Raw genomic sequence first — 20,293 nt, 5'->3', positions numbered from 1 at the left:
GACTTGCAAGACTGAATTTGATGCACAGATTCTCACCAGGATGAGCGTACCACCTAGCCACTTTGAATAGCATGTATGTTCTGATATACATCTAAGAGCACATCCTTATCAGTGTTCACATGCAACTAGTCATGACTTAACAGCTGATTTTATCTTCTGTTTCAGTCAAGGTGATTAAAAACTGAGGTGGAAGAAGATAAATGGATATTCAGGTTTTCCACTTGGGTGCTAACATATATTGTTAGACATCTTAAAGAAAGTTGAAGATGGAGCAATGCTGTTATGGGCAGAGCCATACTGTACCATTTAAAGCACGTTTAGTGCACATTGAAAGCACATGGCTTCCCACAAAGAATTCGTTTCTTAAGGGTGGTGGGAACTGCAGTTCTGTGAAGGGGAAACTGCAAATCCCAGGATTCTTTTGGAGGAAAGTAATGTGAATTTGATGTGCTTTAAATGTATGGTGTGGACCTGCCCTATCATTGTATGATGTGCAAGCAAAGCGATGAGGAGTGGTAGATGGGGTGATCTATTTCCCCTTTGCAAGCAGGGCTCTTTTGGTCTGACAAAGAAAGGAGTGCAGACGAATGGCAAGTGAAGGATGGCAACTGAGCACTAAAGAAGAAATGATGCAGCTATGAGAGGAAATGATTGACATATGTTTGCAACAGGAGCGCTAAACCTAATTTGGTTTGATTTGTAATAATTTGGAAAATTAATAAAAAATGATTTAAAAGAGGGGGGAAAGAAGGGAGTGCAGACTGCGGTCCTGAAAGAAGCCAAGAGGGGTATGGGACCCGGAAAATGTGGCACCCACTTTCAAGCCCCGGGAGCGGGGAAGCAGTGCTCATTCCAAAATGAAAGGATTTTGATCTTTGCCCTGTTGTGAACGACATATAGCAGTTATCTAGAAAAATCTCTCTTGTGCAGTAGCACTTAAAACAGCAAATTGTAATTTCTCCCTGACCAGCAGACCTTTAGTTTATCGTGTTTATTTCTTTTATAAACTGTTGGTTTTACCCCTATTTTCATAATTTAATTTCCTCTACTGTTTTTAATGTTGCTACTTTTAAATGAATATTTTATACTCTTATGCAAACCACATATATTATTAAGGGGTTTATAAATCTTGCTTAGCAGATATATATAAAAAACAGACTATTAAACTGGCAGTATAGCTAATAGCTATACCCAGATGCATTTGGTCCATGTTTTGTTAAACTCTGTTTCATCAATAATTACTTACATGGGACCTTGATTCTCGGGGAAGTAATGAGCAAAGAGTTTGTCTGTTCCGGTTGTGGGCATCAAGGTCTACAAATATGACAGACCATGAGCAACCCTGTAAATGGAATAGAAAATTAACACAACATAGTATATAGACAGCCCAAGCCTGGCACAGCAAAGACAAGAAAAGTGAATGGGTTCTTCAAATATCATGATTGCTATCAGCAATCATATACTAGTAACTTCAAATAGACAATGACATTTCCAAGACAAATGTACATAATACCATTTCACTAATATTAAGGGGATTAAATAGACATTTTAAAACCAGTTATCAGATAAGAGACTTGAGATTACAGAAACTTAAATCTTCTCATTTTTTTTAACACTATTATTTAATTACACCTCTAGGAAACAGATAAAAGCTTTAATTATACAGTCAATAACTTGATGACTAAAAACAATTTGATCAAAGAATACAGATCTGGAAGCAGGATAGTGGTTTGGATGCATCTAGAAAATCCTACTACCAACAAGGAGCTTAAGGAGAATTTGTAGGGATTTTTATTTATGTATTTACAGTATTGCATTTGTATCCCTTTTTTTCCTCCAAGGAGCTCAAAGTGGCATACATGGTTCTCCCCTTCCTTATCTCCATAACAAACCTGTGAGCTCCGTGGCTGAGTGGGGATTTGAACCCTGGTCTCCCAGGTCCTAATCCAGCACTTTAACCACTGCATCAGACTGGTGATGGTACATCAAATGCAAGACATCAATATGAAAATGCTGTGGGACCACACCTGTTGGGTCAAGAAGCCCCTTCTGGGCCCAAAGTATAAGCCCACCTTGCTGCTATGTCCTGGGTCAGTTGGCCACTGTGCTGAGAGTGCGAGTGCACTGCCATGGCTTGTAGCTATGGCAATACAGCAGTCCTTGTGCACATGCTCAGTGCTTTACACTTATTTGACAGTGCAACAGATGACAAGATCCACACAAATTAGTAGCAGAAGCTAAAATTGTGTTGTAGTACCACTAATGTGTTACAAACAGTTTTAGCAAAATAGCTGCTTGCCCACCTACTGTGTTTCAGCCTATGAAATATGTCGAAGTCAGAAATTTAATTCTTTGTGAAAAGAAACAAATGAGCTGGAGTGTCTGACAGATGCTCCCATGCTTACTGGATTCGCTAGATCTTGGAAAGAAAACATCAACGTGGTGAAATGACCCTGCCCTCATCCCAACAAAGGAACATGCCAGGGAACCTATTCAATTGCAAGCAAACAACCAGATGTGGAACAGGGGTTTCCAACCTCCTCCCTCCCCATAATGCAGCTTTTGCGAACCATGTGCCTTCCAGATGTTTTGGACTACAACACAACTGTGCTGCCGGGAGCTGATGGGAGTTGTGGGACATTGGCAAAAGCAGCTCTGTGGCTTTCTGCCTTGCTCCAAAAACTGCTCCCAAGGTCGAGGGAACTCTCTGCAATGGGGTATGGAGGCTGCATCCCATGATTTGAACACATTATGAAGCATATGTCTGGCCCTGTGTCAGGTTTGAGGGGGTTCTGGGCAAAGTGGCCTCTGGTGGGCTCCCACTGACTTGCAGGTTTAGCTGGGGGGGGGGAGGAGACAGCAGAGACAAGAAGCAGGGTTGTGATCAGTGCCAGGTGGTTTGAAGCACTGGGAGCCACCATTTTATTCTGCTACAATGCTCTACGAGTTATGTTTTGTTGGGGCACTATGAGACATTAAAATTGTGGTTTCCACACCTAGCCATCCCATACAGGGAAACCAGGGCAGGTATCAGTGCAGTGCTGTGCCTGGTTGAGACACTGGAACCCTCCCTGAAAGCTGTTAAAAGGTGCTGCCTGCTCACAGTGGCCCAGATGCTAGCATTTGTGATTGCATTAGCTCATGTTCATCCCTTGCTACTCTCAAATTTCCCTCCCTTCCCTCTGCTGTCCTTCCTAGGCTTGATTTTAAGCTCCTAGGGGGCAAGGATATGTGATTCTTTGCTTGTGAAACTGCAGGAAATACCATGTGCACAAAATGTTAGCATGTAATATATTCTTGAAAGTTACACAAAAGTTGAAGGCCACTTAAATTTTATTTTTCAGGTCATTTAAGGTTTATTCCATTTTGTTAACAGAACAGAATTTTACAGGATATAATTTCTTTTGTTTCCTGCCAATCCTAATTTTAGAACTTGATCATTTGTAAATGTTGAGACAGTATTTGTTCATATAAAAAGTTTAACAACAGCTAGTTTTCTATCAGTCAGAGATCTCACAGAAAAAAACAACTGGTTCTGAGTTACTGAATCGCGTACGGTATGATTTCTATCTCGTGCATTTAAAAAAACCCACATATTGCAGTATTTCAAAGGCAAACGTAGGTCAACAACCCTAGATTGATTTTTTAAAAGATTTGCAATTATGTCATCTTGCTCCTTAACAGACATGCAAATAGTTCTCAAATATATCTACATTCATTTACATGGTTTCAAGTGTGGGATCAGTGTGTTGGGGGGGGGGATTGGGGGGGGCGATGCTACAAAATCTAGCTGCACTGTTTACAGCAACTGCTTCATGATCAGAAAATGTTGTAGCATAGAAAGAGAACAGCAGCCAGTGATTTCAGATCCAAGGGGAGGGGAAGTAAAATGCATAAAAATAATTAAATGGATAAGCAGAGGCTAGGATTAGGGCAGGTCTATTCACCCACAATGAATTTTAATGTGTACATGGGATGGTTATTCCATTGAGTGGGAACCCCAAGTTCCAAATGAAATAGCACAGGATGTGGTCCTCTGGCCTGGGGGGACAAGGGGTTCAAATTAGCCCCATGGGCCTCACTATCTGGCCTTTGAGACTCTCCCCAAGCCTTGCCTCTTCCCTAAATTATGCCCCTCACTGGTTCTGCTCAATGCCTTCAAGTGATTTGGACTGGTTTGAAAGTGCCCTTGAACTGTGATTAACACCCTTTTTTTGCCCGATGGAAGATGTAGAGATTATGTGTTTGTTTATGACTTCTGCATGGCTAAAATACAGCATATTTTGCAAAGGAAAGGGTCACATCCTTTACTTTTCCCACATTTGCCCTGCCCACCATTTGACTGTGCCCTCTTGGACCCTGCCCATGAGGGAATGTGGCCCTCAAGTTGTTGTTCTTCTTTCCTGGAATAGTGCTCTGAAAAGTAACTAAAATTCAGAGGCAGTTTTTGTGAGGATGCAGGGGTTGTTGCTGGAAGCAGATTCCAGTACAGTGGTACCTCAGATTATAGACACTTCAGGCTACAGAGGCTTCAGGTAACAGACTCTGCTAACCCAGAAATAGTACCTCGGGTTAAGAACTTTGCTTCAGGGTGAGAACAGAAATCACGCCGCTGCAGCGTGAGGCCCCATTAGCTAAAGTAGTACCTCAGGTTAAGAACAGTTTCAGGTTAAGAACGGACCTCTGGAACAAATTAAATTCTTAACCCGAGCTACCACTGTAAAAGGTTTTGGTTTTCTGAAAAGCAATAACCTCTGTTTTTAATGCACCTATTACTTACTTCTACTGAAACTCACTTCTACTTGAAAGCATGGAACTAGATGCATGGATCAGCAAGGGAAAGTCAACAAAAATTACTATACTGTTGTGAGGTGCAATGAGACATGACCCAAGAGAGTTGCTCCAGAAAGGGATGAGAGGAAGTAAGACTACTGTCATTTTCACTTTTTATTACTAGAGAACCACTTCAATCTTGACAGAGAAAAACATTCAGAATTCATCAAGAGCAAACTGAGGACACTGAGCTTTACGCCCACACCATCACACAGGGAGCATGATGAACTCTTCCCTTGTAAAGGGAAAACAACATTTTAATGTGTTTTTTATTGTATGCTTTTATGTATAGTTGTTGTGAACTGCTTTGATAGTTTATAACAAATAAGTGCCCTCTTCCAGGATACTGTAAGTTATAAGTCAATCCACACTCTCCTCCCACCTACTTGGTTTTCCATCTTTTGGCTCCTACCTTGCACAGTCCCCAAAAGATTGGGAGAGATTTTAGAGTTGGGGGGGGGGTTGTACTGTAAACCCAAGACCTCCCCCAAGCATAAGGATTCCTCTTTTTCAGCAACTCTATTTGAGATCCATTTCTATCAGTACTCACCACTTGTGCTTACTATTACAGGGAGTGATGAGTGCAGGCTAAGCCTAGTGGGAAGTACGCTAGCATAAAATGACAAAACTGAACATGCAACCAAATTGTTTTCAGTTGGGTGGGGGTTCTTTCTGCAGCTTGAAGGATGCTGAGATAGGACATTCCTCAGTGACCTCCAGCTGGGTGCCTCAACACCACAAATCTCCACCAGGACAGTTGTTGGGACAACCGTGAGAAATTAAAGAAGTTGTCCCGGGCTAGTGGTCCATGAGGAAATTCCAGTAGCATTAAGGATTAGTGGCAGAAGTGGCATGGAGAAATCATATTCAGTATAAAATATAGCAAGGAGAGTACCTGTTACTCTTGGAGGGAAATGACCATATAATCTATGTTAAGCCTTGGGGACAAAGGCCATGTTTTGTATAGGAGCAGCAGGGAAGAACCGGATCATAACAGCATACCACTTACTGATGCCAAGAGTGAAAAGCAGTTAACCACCACAGAATTTGTTGACAGGAGGCCCAGAGAGGCCCTCAGAAAGTCCGAAAAGTGAGGACAGCAGTGGCCATGACTTTCAAGGGCTACATTTTTTACCCAAAGGCCTTCATGCAAAGTGGGTCACCCCAAAGGGTTAACACCAGGGGGGCAGGGTTCTGGCCTCTGTGAATGCTGATCCATGAATTATATGAGGAGCTGGTAGGAAGAATGTGCCTAGAAGTGCTGCTTGGGCTGGAAAGGTTGCAGCTGTCTACAGTGAAGACTACAATTCAGCTGGCTGAAGAGGATTAATTATATTAACTGAGTGGTAGGGATTGGACTCAGCTATTAATTTCTTGAGTAGATTTTTTAAGTAGTTGACTGGCTAAACAGTAATTTAATGATTACCTTGATATATAGTGCAATTAATATTTGTCATTACTGACTATAGCTCAACTGTTCTGATTCAAGAGGAGTCAATGTTGTGCCATCCAGATGTTGTTGGATTACAACTTGCACCATACCATGCTGGTTGGGGCTGGCAGGAGCTGGAGTCCAACATCTGGGAGGGCTCCATGTTTGGTTCTTGTGCTGGTTAAAGTCCTGTATTGGTATTATACAGGTGATGGGGTGAAAGGAGTGAATTAGAAAAGGAGGAGAAGGGAGAAAGAGGTGCTGTGGTGATGGACAATGGAGGTGTTGACCAGGGCAAAGATGGTTAGACATTTTAGTTCTATCCATCTTCCAGCATTACAAATATTTTAGGCTTATCTTAGCCCTCACGGGGCTGAAGCAAAAAATGCTAAGGTCAGTCAATGGAAAGGTCTTGTTATCATTGACCTTATCCTAGAAGGACATGCCAACTTGGCCTGTATAAATGAAATGTGGTTGGATGAAGGGAGGTGTAAATCTCCCTAGGTTTCTATGTCAGTGTCAACCATGCTTTGAGGGGTGGGAAAATGGAGTAGCTGTGACCGTTAAGGATTTCATTTCCCTGGTCAGGTACTTTATCCTGCAGTTACATTAGACATTAGAAACTCAAGACAGGAGCGGGATTTAGCTGGTGCACTACCCACCCTATTGCCTAACAGTCTTCCCTATTGTCAACAGAGTTGACAGAGGTAGTCTCAGAGGTGGTGTTGAGGACCCACCCCCTCAAGACTTTTGGTCTTCAGGGACTTCAACATATATGCTGAAGCTGACTTGCCTGGAGTGAATCAGGAGTTTATGGCCTCCATGACCATCATGGGCCTGTCTCATGTATCTAGCCCAATGCACACAGCAGGACACACCTTAGATCTGGTCTTCTGTACTGAGGTAGGGGATAAACGTAACGTAAGGCAATAAGGCCTAAGCCATGGATTTCATGGATCCATTTTGTAAAACAAATCAGCTCTATATTCATGGAAAGCATTCAGAGAGCAAGAAGGATGAGCTCTGTTATTTCAAGGCCAAACAGAGGTTACTTGCAAACGCTCAAGCTTCCAAATCCCCCAGATTAAGACATAGTTAAATTAAAGATGAAAGGTTCTTTTTTCCTGGTAGCTGTTTACACTTTGCCCTGTGCTCACCATAAGGATCCAGTTAAAACTAAGCTGAATCCCTTTAAGAAGCCTTAAGCTTTTCAGATAAGTGTGTCTGCTGCTCTGCATGCCAGTGGTCTCTTTGACAGTGGTGTCCTCAGATTAAACAAAGGCGACAATATTTCCACAAAAAGAAACTGATACCATTGGGGGGGGGGTGTCACTAATCCTTAAGAAACCCTTGGTGTCTTGGTTTTCTTTTCTTTTTTACCATTTCTACGGTCTTCCTATATATAGCTAATAATAACTTTATTAATGTGTAGCTATATAGCTATCTGGGACGCAGGTGGCGCTGTGGGTTAAACCACAGAGCCTAGGACTTGCGGATCAGAAGATCGGTGGTTCGAATCTTCATGACGGGGTGAGCTCCTGTTGCTCGGTCCCTGCTCCTGCCAACCTAGCAGTTCGAAAGCAGTCAAAGTGCAAGTAGATAAATAAGTACCGCTCCGACGGAAAGGTAAACAGCGTTTCCATGCGCTGCTCTGTTTCGCCAGAAGCGGCTTAGTCACGCTGGCCACATGACCAGGAAGCTGTACGCCGGCTCCCTCGGCCAATAAAGCGAGATGAGCGCCGCAACCCCAGAGTCGGCCACGACTGGACCTAATGGTCAGGGGTCCCTTTACCTTTTTATATAGCTATCTATCCTGCACTTTTGATTTGTAAATGAAAACAGCTCATTTCATGTGGGGGAAACCCAACGCACACAACATGATTAATACTTTATCAATTTATTGCACTTTTAGTAGCATTAATTCACACTAGAGTAGGAAAGCCAATATTTTTAGACAATAAATGTACAAGATAAACACATACATAAGTATATAAACCACGTGTCTGAAATAGTACAGGAAAGCAATCCTGAAGCCGTTTTAACTCTTTCAGTGACCTCAAATATTCCTCTGCAGTGAGGAAGGAAATGGGGAAGCCTCCACATTGTCTCTTTGCACACAAATCCTGTCTTAAGGGCGTATTTGTGTATGAATAGGGTGAGCCTGTGACCTGGATTCAGGAACTAAGTATTTAGCATCTCAAAAGGAATAGCCAAGCTGCCCAGGTAAAGCAATCAGTGACCATTATCAGGTGTCCTGACAAACAGGATTTCTATTGGAGACCGCCTTCTTCTGTGATGTATGTATGATGTTATGGGGGGGTAGTCCTGAGCTACAGGGTGGACAATTTCAAAAGTCTATATAAGGTCTTGCACACCATGGTTCATGCATGCATGAAAGGTATCTGAAGAAGTGTGCATCTGAAGTAATCTGAAGAAATGTGCATGCATACAAAGCTTACACCAGAACAAACTTAGTTGGTCTCTAAGGTGCTACTGGACAATTTTTTATTATTTTTTATTTTTACTTCTGAAAATGGTTCTATTGTAAAACAATTCTAAACTAGGGACATACGGATCGCACACAAGGCATTAGACCTTTTCCCTTTGTGCTTTTGCCTTTTCTTTTCATTTTTAATGGCCATATAATACGTAGAGAGTGAGACAGAGCTAGGACCAGTTTCTGTGATAATCAAGAGAAGGCTATGCATATCAAAGCAGATTTGGAGCAATTAATGAAAAGCATGGCTATTCAATGGATTCCCAAATTATCTGATAGGGGGTATGGGGGGAGACCCTTAAGAAGGTCAGTAAAAGAAAGTGATGGTGTACTGTATCAGAGGCTGAAAACAGAAAAATGGAAAGAGTATTTGTATAAGCAGCCAGAGCTGTTTAATGTCTTGATCAAAAGACTAGAACAGCAAAAATTTTATACTTTTCATTTTCACAAGAGTTAAATAAATGACTGAAAGGAAAAGTAACTTCTGTTAACTGAGGAAAGAGCTGGTTCTGTTAGCCTTTGAATCCTGTATCTAAAGTAGAAAGAAATAATTTGTTAGCCTAGTTCTTTAAAAAAGAATAATAGAAAATTGGAGAGTGAACAGGCTTTACCATATGGATATTAGGTGTCCTTTGATCTGCAATGAAAGCAATTTACTGAAGAACAAGCAGTTAATTAAAAATGGAAAATGAACAAATACTTAAATATTTTTACTACCTGATTGCCAAAGAGGTTGAATCCATTAATTGCTTCTAGGGCTGCTTTTGCTAACCCAACAGAACTGAAAAAGAGAGGAGAAGAAATAAAAGTTTGTTACGCTCACAACTCTGGAAATAAAATCCAACTCCCTCAAGGCTACCTTGCTCATCAGATCTGTTCTTGCTGAGGAACTGAAAAAAAACAAAACTAGGGTAAAATGATGATATAGTAGGCTTATTCTTTATTATTTTTCAGCCGTTTGTCCTTAAAGGTCACTGGCCATCTGTTATATATATGGAGTCACCTTGTGTTTGGACATCTGGGGCTATGGGTTTGAAGGTCTTGCTGAGAGGGCACCAGTGACAGGAAAAATATCAGTGCTCTATGTGCTCATCTTTCAAGGGCCTGATGATAAAGCACTGGCAGCTTTTGCACATGTGAACTTATTTATTCCACGTTATCCCACCTTTCCCTCAAGGAGTCCAAGGTTGTGTACATGGTTCTCCCCCTCTCCATTTTATCTTCACAACAACCCTGTGAGGTAGGTTAGGCTGAGAGAAGATGGCTAGTCCAAGGTCACCCAGCACCATCGCTAGACATGGAACTGTGCAGAATAGTACCACATGCATAAAACCTAAATTTTGCCAGGCTGGGCAGCAGGGAGAGGCAATAACAGGAGGGATGGCAATAGTGAGGGTAAGCTTCATTTCAGCTGGGGTGAGGACTAAAGAGCTGAAGAGCAAAAATTTCTAAAAAGCAGAAAAGATGGGAGGTTATTGTTGATGTTAGCACTTATTAGTTGCTTGTTACCCTAAGAAGGTCTCCGAATGACTTAAAATAAATAAACACGAATAAATTATACCATAAAAGAGACTAAAGAAAAGTAATATAAATCAGTGACATTGTTTATCATTCAGTGAACACACTCCAACAGACAGTAAATCTGGCAGCACACTAACAAAGAAACATAATCAACTCAATCAATCAAAGGGCTGGGGGAAAAGAATAAGTGCTTCTACCACTATCATGGCAGCCCACATGGTAACACACTGTGTTGGCTTTAAGACTGTACATCAGGAAATGAACAGACAGGCAGGGACCTTTGGCCCTTCAGGTGTAGCTGGACTCCATCTTCTCTCAGCGCCAGCTGGCATGGCCAACAATTGGGGATTATGGGAGCTGGGAGTCCAACCTCTGGAGGGTCAAAATTCCCCTACCCCTGTTCTACACCAAGGCGATATATGACTATCCGACCTCCAGCATCATATTGGGGTCACATTCTTTGCTGAGGAAGACATATTCTGACAATTGAAACATTTCTGGTCCAGTTAATTGGGCATTACCCTGTCCCTTTTAAAATAAACACCTCATTAATATCTACAGAGAATATCTATTTTATGAACCCGAACAGCACCAGCTGTTTCTGTGAAATTAAATCATTAAGAATAGGTGGTAGATGGACTGATGATTCGTTTGTGTGTACCCTGAGGTTATCTGGTGATTATTTAGCAGCAATTGCAAATGTTCACAATGGAGGGTTGTTGCTGAGTTACACACACAGGTGGGTCAGAGATCAGGAGACCACAATAGATAGAAGAAGGGGGCTGCAGCTCAGCTGTAGAACACAGACTTTGCACACAGAAGGTCCCACGTTCAATTTGCCATTATCACCACATAAAAATAATCTTAAAATTGTGCAGCTAATCCTGAGTAAACTGCTGCCCGTCAGAATGGCAATATGGTAGTTCATACAGGCCAGTGCATGTACATGGGTCTGGTGTGTTCTGGGTGTAAAGTCCTTCATTAGGGCAACTATCATTTATGAGGGATAGTGGTGAGAGAAAAGTAAAGTAACTTAATGTAAAAATGGCACTGACAACAGACCCTAAGATCAAAGTAGAAAGCAATGATGGATTTAACCTTGGCCTTCACATTCAGTAGCATGCAGGCGTTTAGAAAATTAAAGCCCAGTCTGTAATACAGATACTAAATACGAGCTGGAAAAACTAATCAGATTCAAATTAAAAGCAACCTTAGCCTGATGATTTTACTGCAACCTCACAGAAGCAGGAATGGAAATGGGAACAAACGTTTTGCTGCGTGTAGCATATTTATCATAAATATAGCTTCTGTCGGAACATTTTCATTAACAGCTTACCATGAAACATTGATTTTAGACTCTTCCTTTATTTCTAACCGTCACACCAATAGGTTTCAAAGCCTTTCAGAAGCAGTGCCAGGAAAAGAAGAGAGAGAAAAGGCTTGTGGGGTTTAATTCTAATTGGTTCAACAAGGAAAAGCTGATTAGGTTGGCTACAAAACTCCGCTCTAAGCAGCTGCCATCAAAGTGGAGTAAAACTCCACAATTTTCTATCTTCTGCTGATTAGAAGTTATTGTTATCCAGATAATGGGATGACACATTAACAGAAGCTGGACTGGCGAGCATGCTGTTTCACTAACAGCAAGCCTCTAAAAGCAGTAAAAGCCAATCTCTAGGGCTAATGAGCCACAAGCAAATTCAAAATATTAGACAGTGCCATGATGGGGCCTGAGCTACACAATGGGGTGGTGCAGTAGACCAAACTTTTGACCCTGTGGGTGGGATTACTTTTTTTGAATGCCCCCTGCAATGTAAATAAAAGGGTTCCTGCAAATGGAAAGGTTCCACATCTGGGTAAAAGTATGGAGCCCTCTCCTTAATGTATTTGATTTATACATGCGGGAAGGGTTTTTTGGGGGGTGCCAGGCCTGTAGGACTGAGCCAATCCTTTCTTTCAAGTTTCTTTTTATCTGTTGCACTTGGGAGTTGATTTCGTTTATTTTGGGAATATATTTCTTTAATGGTTTTTAATGTGATGTGAGCCACCCTGAGTGCTGTTTTACAAGGAGCAGGTAGGAGATAAATACTTTAAATTAATAATAAATACATAAAAATCAAGTAGCTTCTCTTTCAACTCATTCTTATATCCAGTCCAATTCCAATTTATTTAAAAGGTTTATTCAAAGAGCAGCAAATCTAAAATGGATGAGAACACAAACTTCACACAAAAATCTCCAGGAACTACAAGTACAGCAGTTCAGTAAAAGTGTAATAATACCAAGCCATGATCAACTCATCACTTGGATAATCACTTGCATTAGTTATTAATGGAGACCTCCCTGTTTAAACCAGCAAAAATGAGTAGCTTTTCCAGAAACAAGATTAGCCAACTGGTACAGTTCCCCTAGTTTAAGACATCAACTGCGGCAGAAATATAAAGAAAAGGGAACAGACAATATACTGCAATGAGGAACAGCAACATTAGCTGCTGCCTTTTGTCTACACATAGGGCGTAGACACCAATAAAACGGATATAAGAGCTTGTTAGAGGTGCCAATATACTAACAACTAACAGGAGCTGGCAAGTCTGAAGAATGCCAAAGAGCTATTTCCAAGAACAAGCTCTGTGATTAGGTATTATGGCTGCTGTAAAATTTTGGGCACTTGATTGATGCCTTCATGATTGCTGGAGAAAAAGATATGAAAGACAAGGCACTCCACTACTAAATTACAGTCCATTGTCTTCTGGGCATCTTTAATTGCAGGCTCCAAAGATTAATATAAGAAACATGCAATCAGAGCTAAAGACTTCAGGAAAGGTGCAGGTTTTGAAGACTATGGGAAGATTGTCCTTTAACTGCATGAGCCAAAACTCCCCCAAATTATGAAAGGGATAGTATGTACTGTATGTATGTATGTATGAATTAATTAATTAATTACATTTCTATCCCACTTTTCTCCCAAGTTGGGATTCAAGATGGTTTACAACATCTTTAAAACATCATAACAAAATACAAAGTAATAAAAACAAACTTGTTAAAATCCAACAGAACACATTTAGAACCAATATTAAAATATTGATGGCAGTGACAGCAGCTCAGTAATCCACATTGTCCGCACCTGGTTTTCAAAACCCTATCCGACGTTACCTTGTTGACACTAAAAGCCCCTTGGAAGCTAGTTAAGATTTTCCAAAATTTCAGCTACAGACACTGCAAGAATAAAAGCTGCTGTCCTCAAATTGCCTCCCATCCTGGCTGTTCACCCAGCTCACAAGTTCTTTGCATGCTTACAGCTGCCTGCTGAATTCTTCACTCATTCAGGACATGCTGGTTTCCAGCCACTACTAATTAGGAGATCAAAAGCAACAAATCCAGACTAGATATATGGGATTAAAAAGAAAGAAAAAGCTTTCAGACAGAAAACAAAGAAACTAGGTTACAAGCAACGTAAAGAAACCCAGCTACTAAGACTCAGATTCAATTACTGAGAACCTCAGAAACCTACTATGTATCCTGAGTATAATTTCCCCATGTTCACAAATGATGAATCTGTGTGAAACGTTGGGAACAGTGCTAAACAGCATTAAAGAAAATAAAAGAAACCATACGTAGGTGTTTGGGACTGAAAGCTACATTAAAAAGGCAGCCAAGCAGACAAACAAAATAACCCTAATAGGGACAGGCAGCATGACAGCAGCATATTAGCTGTAGAACAAAGGAGAACAAGTTGAAGATTCCGGTGCCTTTCTAAAGCTCGGGAGTACAAAGATGCTGCATTTCAGAAACACCACTATTATCAGTAACACAGATGGGAGATGTCAACAGTGTTTTTGCAGAGGTATTCAGCAGATGCTTGGGAACAGCTTGATCAAAATGGTTACAGGACAAATGAATACTTCAGGAGCTCGAACACATGGGATGGAATCGTACGATTCTAGCAAGATGTTGCAAAGCTTGCTGTTCAAAAATCAGCGGATGATTGCAGGCCGGCAAATCTTCCTCGCTGAAAATTCAGCAGTAAAAGCTGTGCTGTCTGCAAGAAATGTTATGAACCTATTTTTCACAAGGAGCCCAAAATACAAGGTTTTGATTTTGTGTGGGTTTGAGACTGCCCCCCCCCCCCCCGGAATTTCAAAGTGCGGTGCATTTTTGAAAGTATAGACATGGCTGGTAATTATCACACTCTATTAGGGTGCAGCTCTCTTTAAACGAGCAGTCTTACTAGGCAGGACCAACAGTAATTTAGAAAACATGGCATTCCTCTTTCATGAATTTGTGTCGGGCACAGATTTGGGGACCTGATCTAGAATCCCCAGGGATGGCTTTCCCTGGTCCAGTTTTTCAGGGCTGCTTTATTCTCTCACTAGTATTTAAGGTTACACCACCCCAGGGTTGCATTGGCTGGTCCATGTATTATCACTTGGACTCCAACTACAAAATTCAGGCTGCACAGGTGTTAGTAATCTGATTTATTAAGAGGCTTCCAAACAGCTCCCAGCCAAGACACTTAATGCAAGTGTGCAGAGCTGGGTTACCCTTAAAGGGACAGTGAACAGTTAATTTGTTGTGCCTAAATACAGAACAGTCAAGTTATCAATGTGTCAGTAGGAAGAACTGTCTAACTAACTTCTAAGGTTTGCCTGACCTTACCCTCAGGTTGTTCTCTGCGCTTATTCCCATGTACTCCCTGAAATGCTATCCATTTCTGACCCTTGACTCAGTTATTGGCATGACTCTTCTAATTACTGAGACCGGCATATGGCTCCTGCTACTAACCCTTCCACACAGCAAACTGAATTGGTTTTTCATAACACTCTGATCTGTCACAATCTGTCTCACGGCTATCAGGTGCACACCTAATGAAAAGCAGAATTCTCTTTCCCCATACTAACTAATTGGGCAGGGAGAAAAGTCTCCTTTGGTCAGTTGTTTCCTCATTATTTTTTTCTTTGCTATGGCTACATTTGTTAAACCTGAAACAAATATTTTGCAGGTTTAAAAGATAGCTGATAGAACTGTATTGCTGTGCCGCAGCTCAAGATTACAGGGGGAAAACGCAGCCTGAATGGTTCCTACAACTTTCAAGGATCTGACTGGTGCCAAAACACCTTAAATCTGCTTTGAATGTAATGGTTTGGCCCTCAGGGTCATTATCTATCATTTATCTATCTATCTAATAATACCACTTGATCGTAGAAAAAAACCTCAAAGCTATCATGCTCACATGATCCTGCGGCTTCCAGTTTGGCTTTAAGTGTAAACAATGGTTCACATGCAATGGCAAATTATGACTATCACAAACCAGAAATAAGGGAAGAAAAGAGTATGCAGACTCGAGACATGGTCCCAAAAGGCATTCCATGGTTTTGCTGTGACGTCTGAACTGGACATAACCAATTAGCTGCTTGAGAAGGCACCTTTTCTGTGGTCAAAATATCTAGGTAATGTTACATGACCCTAGGATGCTTCAGGTCCCCCCGCCCCCCTTCTGCCTTGCTGAACATCTTGTACTTTGCTTGCACTGGGAAAGAGTACAGTCTCTCCAGCACAGAAACAGCCTAAAGTTTATGACCTTGACACATTCTCTGAATACAACCACTCAGATCAAGGACTAAAGTCTGACACTAAAAAAAAACCAGTAGTTTAAGGTCTATTGAAATAGCTCGGCTTCTTGAGTTAAGTTACCAATATATATTTTAATGTGTACTAAAACAGCAAAAGGAAACATCTAAAATTGTTACAAGTATCTCATTTTTATTGCAAGGAGAACTTACAAATACATAAAATTGCAGACACAAGCGTCCACCTGACTCCCTTAATGTTACTGCATACTGAAATAAACGCACTGAGCCAATACAGCAAATTTTATATATAACTATTGTCATTGTGACTTCTCTTTTAGTCTACAGTATTTGTAAGCCGTTTTCCCGGGAAAATTATTACAGTTGTCATCTAAAAGGCCACAGTTCTACTGACTTCACTGGTAATGGAGCACAAACAGAGGTAACATATAATTTCAGAATTTTATTTCAAGAGGGTATGGGTAATAAAAAGAGCACAACTACAAAGAATATTGGCACTCTTAACACAGAAGCAGTCAGACCACGGAAGCTTTAGCATTATCCTGGAGTCTGTAATGATCTGGCTACATGAACCATAAGGTGTATTTGTCTGAACACTCCCAGAATAATATCAGGCCTAGTATGGTCTGATATTCAGAGTTATATTTAAAACAAGGGGAGCCTGCCACTTGGTCCTTAAGATGATCACTGCTTAGGAAGTGAAGTGGCTTTAGAAGGCTCGCTTTATCGCATGGGGGAGGGAAAGGAACAATTTTCAGTTTCCAGTGTTATTAATCCAGTAGGATGTTGGATATGCTCCTAGGCTGTATCAAGAAAACTCAAAACTTTGCACTCAAATCAAACTGAGAATAGAAATGTACATTAGCTATTCATGTCTATCTGGCAATCTAAGTGATTTCATTTACACTACAGCCAGAGTGCATTTTCTATACAGTCATGTGAATTGATTCAAGTCATCTTTCATTAACCATAAGACTGACAAATAAAGCATTGTTTTACAGTATCCAGGTTGATCAGAAATATAATGGCTTTCCCTAACACTACCGAAGCAGCCATTTGGACTACTGCAGTGCTGTGCATGTGGGACTGCCCCTGAAGACAGACCAGAATCTATCATTAGAATAGAATATAGCAGTTACTACATGGTACTGGGCACGTAGGACAAATCCCACCAGTCCTGAGACAACTGCATGGGCTCTCAATACCTCTGAACACAAATCAAGGCACTGGCTGAACTGTTCCAAGCCCTGAACAGCTTAGGGTCAGAACACCCCAAGGACTGCCTCATTCCATACAAATTTGCCTAGGTATCAGAAGCCCTCCTATGGGTCCTTGTGCCAATGGAGGTTAGGCTAGGATAATCCAAAATTAGACCTTTTCAGATGTAAAGTCCTCTTTTGGGGATTCATTCTCCAGGCAAGCATACTTGGTGGTATCTCTATTAAGTTATTATTATTATTATTTGTAGTGTTTATTTGTTGCTTTTGATCACTTTATTATTCACCAGTGGATTTTTTAGGATGTTTGGTCTTAATGATGGGTTCACCTGGCTTTTTAAAAAGCTGCCATCTTCTGCTTTATCATATTAATATTCTACAAATACAATACTTTTGTAAATATTGTAGGAACCATAGTTTTGAACCATTTGCTAAATTCACTTACAGATACTCCATCTGAAAGGAAAAGCAAAACCATTTTCTTTTCATCTTGAATTAAGGCTCCAATATTTAAGAAACCTGATATGAACTGACCTCATCTGTACCTTCCAGGCTAATGCATGAATCAGAACTTTGCTATCAACCTGATTTCACATTTCTAAATGTTCCATTGCAGTTTTGGAGAGAAAATTCATTTGGCAATGTGGCTTTGGAGAGAAGGTATATTTTAACACACATATTTAAATAACAATTTTCATGTGGGTGTTTTTTTAATGTACATTAATGTGGAAATGGAACAAAATGGTTTTACGGATCAATACATGCAAAAGCGGCACAGACTGGAAACAGAAGGACTTGCCCACACTATACCTGGAGTGCAGTTCAGCACTGCCGTTGTTGTATTTGCTTCCTCTTTCCCACACACCAAAGTCGGGCACACGATATGCCCTTTCCACACAAAATACAAGGTTTTGTATGAAGGTCACCTAAGAGAAAAAGAAAACAGAAAGGAGATGAAGGGGAAAAAGAAAAACCTGAAATACGCCAATATTTCTTCCATAGTTGGATGCTACAAAATTTTCAGATGTCTCTGTTGCTCTTACTTTCTGTTTCAGTATATAGGGCAGGAGTGGGGGACATTTTTGGCTCTTGTTGACTGTATCATTATCTGCCACCACCCCTGAGGGTAATGTCATGATGATGTTAGATGACTGAGAGGTAGGTTGTCCCGCCCACCTGTCAAAGTCCCTTGTGCAACATTTGGAAGCTGTAGCACAAGGGGTTTTGCCAGACCCATGCTTGACACTTGGCAAGTACTGAGCACAGGGCTCAGAAAGTGCTTTCCGTCATTCTTGAGCTCAGCTGATGGTCAGTGAGTTCAGGTCTGATTTCTACAGGGGTTGGCTGCAAGATTGAGTTCGCCATGGGGAACCTGGCTGCGCAACCAATTCAGTGGGCTAGAATTCACCGTCCATCAGCTGAAGGGGTGTGAGCTTAAGCCTGATTTCTGCAGGGCTCGGTAGCACAAAGCAGTTTGCATTGGCACACCAGTTAAAAAGGGGGGGGGCTCAGTTTTAGCAGTGATTTCAGAGCAAATTGAGAGCTCACTTTAAGCTCCTGATTCTTCCCATGTAGCCATGTTGGTACCTGCCTATGATGGTACTTGTGGGAAGAGTGAGCATGGTTTGGGGGGAAAGGTTTCGTGGACCAATATGGGACATCTGCTGGGCCAAATCTGGCCTACAGGTCAAAGGTTCCCCACCCTGGCTATAGGGACATATAACTTGGTACTGTGTTGAGTTGATTGGTCAGCAGCAGTCTGTGCTATGGCAACTGCCAACTCTTTCTCTCCTCTTCTGCATTGTTGCCAGCAGAGGAGGAGAAAGATACACAGCTACAACTGCTAGAACACTGCTTAATTTCTATAAAGCACCCAGAGGACGCAACTGATTGGGCAGTAGAGAGGTGCCTAAATAAATCAATATATTTCACTGCTGAGGCTATTCTCCTGTCTTCCTTCTTTCTGCCTCTTCTAGTACCATTAACTAACAAACCGGTGACCGTTGTCTTGCCTAGTGGTTGCTGCTTTTAAACAACCCTGGCATATAAATATCTTGTAAACATGTTTCTGGCTGTTCGGGGGCCTATAGAAACAGAGATTCTATTGAACGGTCTAATCTTGTCCAGGAGCCCCACACAGAGCAGACACTTCCTAGCTGACAGCTTTGCAACCACCGGCCATCTGTCTGCATCTTGTTAATCCTGCAAGAAAACTACACAGAGCCTAACACATACAAAATTGTTATTTTTCCTCCCAGGTTGGAAACATTCAACTTAATGGTGAACTTGGGCAATTAGATGGAAAACAATGAAGTGATGAACAAATGGAAATAAAGGAAAGGATTAAAGGCATTTCTAAATTATACTGGTATCATCCAACCTTCAGCCACTTCAGTATGGCCATCTTGCCCACTTTTTATTAAAGTTAATAACCAACCACTACAATGAAGTCTTGGCTCTGGAGTTCCAGAAGCAGAATGAATCTTGTGGAATGGAACTGACCCCTCCTCCCCCTCCCTTGCAGACCTCCTAAAAGCCTCTCCAGAGTGTTGTGAGAATCTCATGAACACTGCTCACTCATGGTTCCCAATATAGGTGATTCCCTCCAGGAGCCATCTGAGTCACAAAACATTCTGTTCAGAAGAGTGCCCTGAGAAGCTTTCCAGGAGGCAAAGGGGACCCAAATGTCTCCTTCCACAAGTCCCCCACTCCCCCGCTCAGTTGCTAAGCCATAGTTTATCAATACTCATTTTTTATTTTAAACATATACATGCCATTTCATATATGGAGTCCTGAAATGATATTAGGCTATAGACCAGGTTCATGGATACTTAACCAGGTATAGTGCATTGTATACATCTGTTGCTAAAATAATAAAACTGAAAATAAGTCGTTGTCGTCCGTCCCCCCGCCCCCCCGTTTGTAAGGATTTAACAAAATACTGCTGTTCTATGCTGGGAAACAAACCCCATTAAATTTACCCAACCATTCAAACTTGCTCAGCATTTTCATCTACTACCAGAGGCAGCTCATTTACCTCCGAGGGAAAAAGGAGTAATAATGAATTGCTTCACTGCATTCAATAGGCGTAACATCCTGCACAAGTGAATTGTCTAAATGTGAAATAAAGGAAGACGAGAGGGGGAAGAGGTCCCAAAGAAGTCTTCAAGCATTAAAATAGACTCAGCTATACAGAAAAGGGGCCAATTC

General features: G+C 41.3%; 1 protein-coding gene and 1 long non-coding RNA gene across 10 annotated transcripts in view; both read right to left on the bottom strand.

The window, feature by feature from the left end:
* PHKB (phosphorylase kinase regulatory subunit beta) overlaps positions 1-20,293 on the bottom strand; it is a 139,042-nt gene that overhangs the window by 63,503 nt on the left and 55,246 nt on the right. For all 9 annotated transcript variants that reach the window (XM_083513565.1, XM_083513566.1, XM_083513573.1 and 6 more), the window contains 3 exons: positions 17,894-18,009; positions 9,480-9,543; positions 1,247-1,342 (listed from right to left, as the gene is read on the bottom strand). In XM_083513565.1, coding sequence (XP_083369691.1) covers positions 1,247-1,342; positions 9,480-9,543; positions 17,894-18,009 — 276 coding nt within the window. The remainder of the gene's footprint in view (positions 1-1,246; positions 1,343-9,479; positions 9,544-17,893; positions 18,010-20,293) is intronic.
* On the bottom strand, positions 4,935-9,461 carry LOC310711712. The gene is made up of 2 exons (XR_014528613.1): positions 9,374-9,461; positions 4,935-9,294 (listed from the first exon to the last, which is right to left on the bottom strand). It is a non-coding gene; the product is annotated as an uncharacterized lncRNA (long non-coding RNA).

This window comes from Podarcis liolepis, assembly GCF_965112155.1.
Source record: "Podarcis liolepis genome assembly, chromosome: 7".
In the NCBI taxonomy this organism is placed as follows: domain Eukaryota; kingdom Metazoa; phylum Chordata; class Lepidosauria; order Squamata; family Lacertidae; genus Podarcis; species Podarcis liolepis.
Note: the sequence above shows the minus strand (reverse complement) of the source record. Positions and strands in the feature narration are given on the sequence as shown.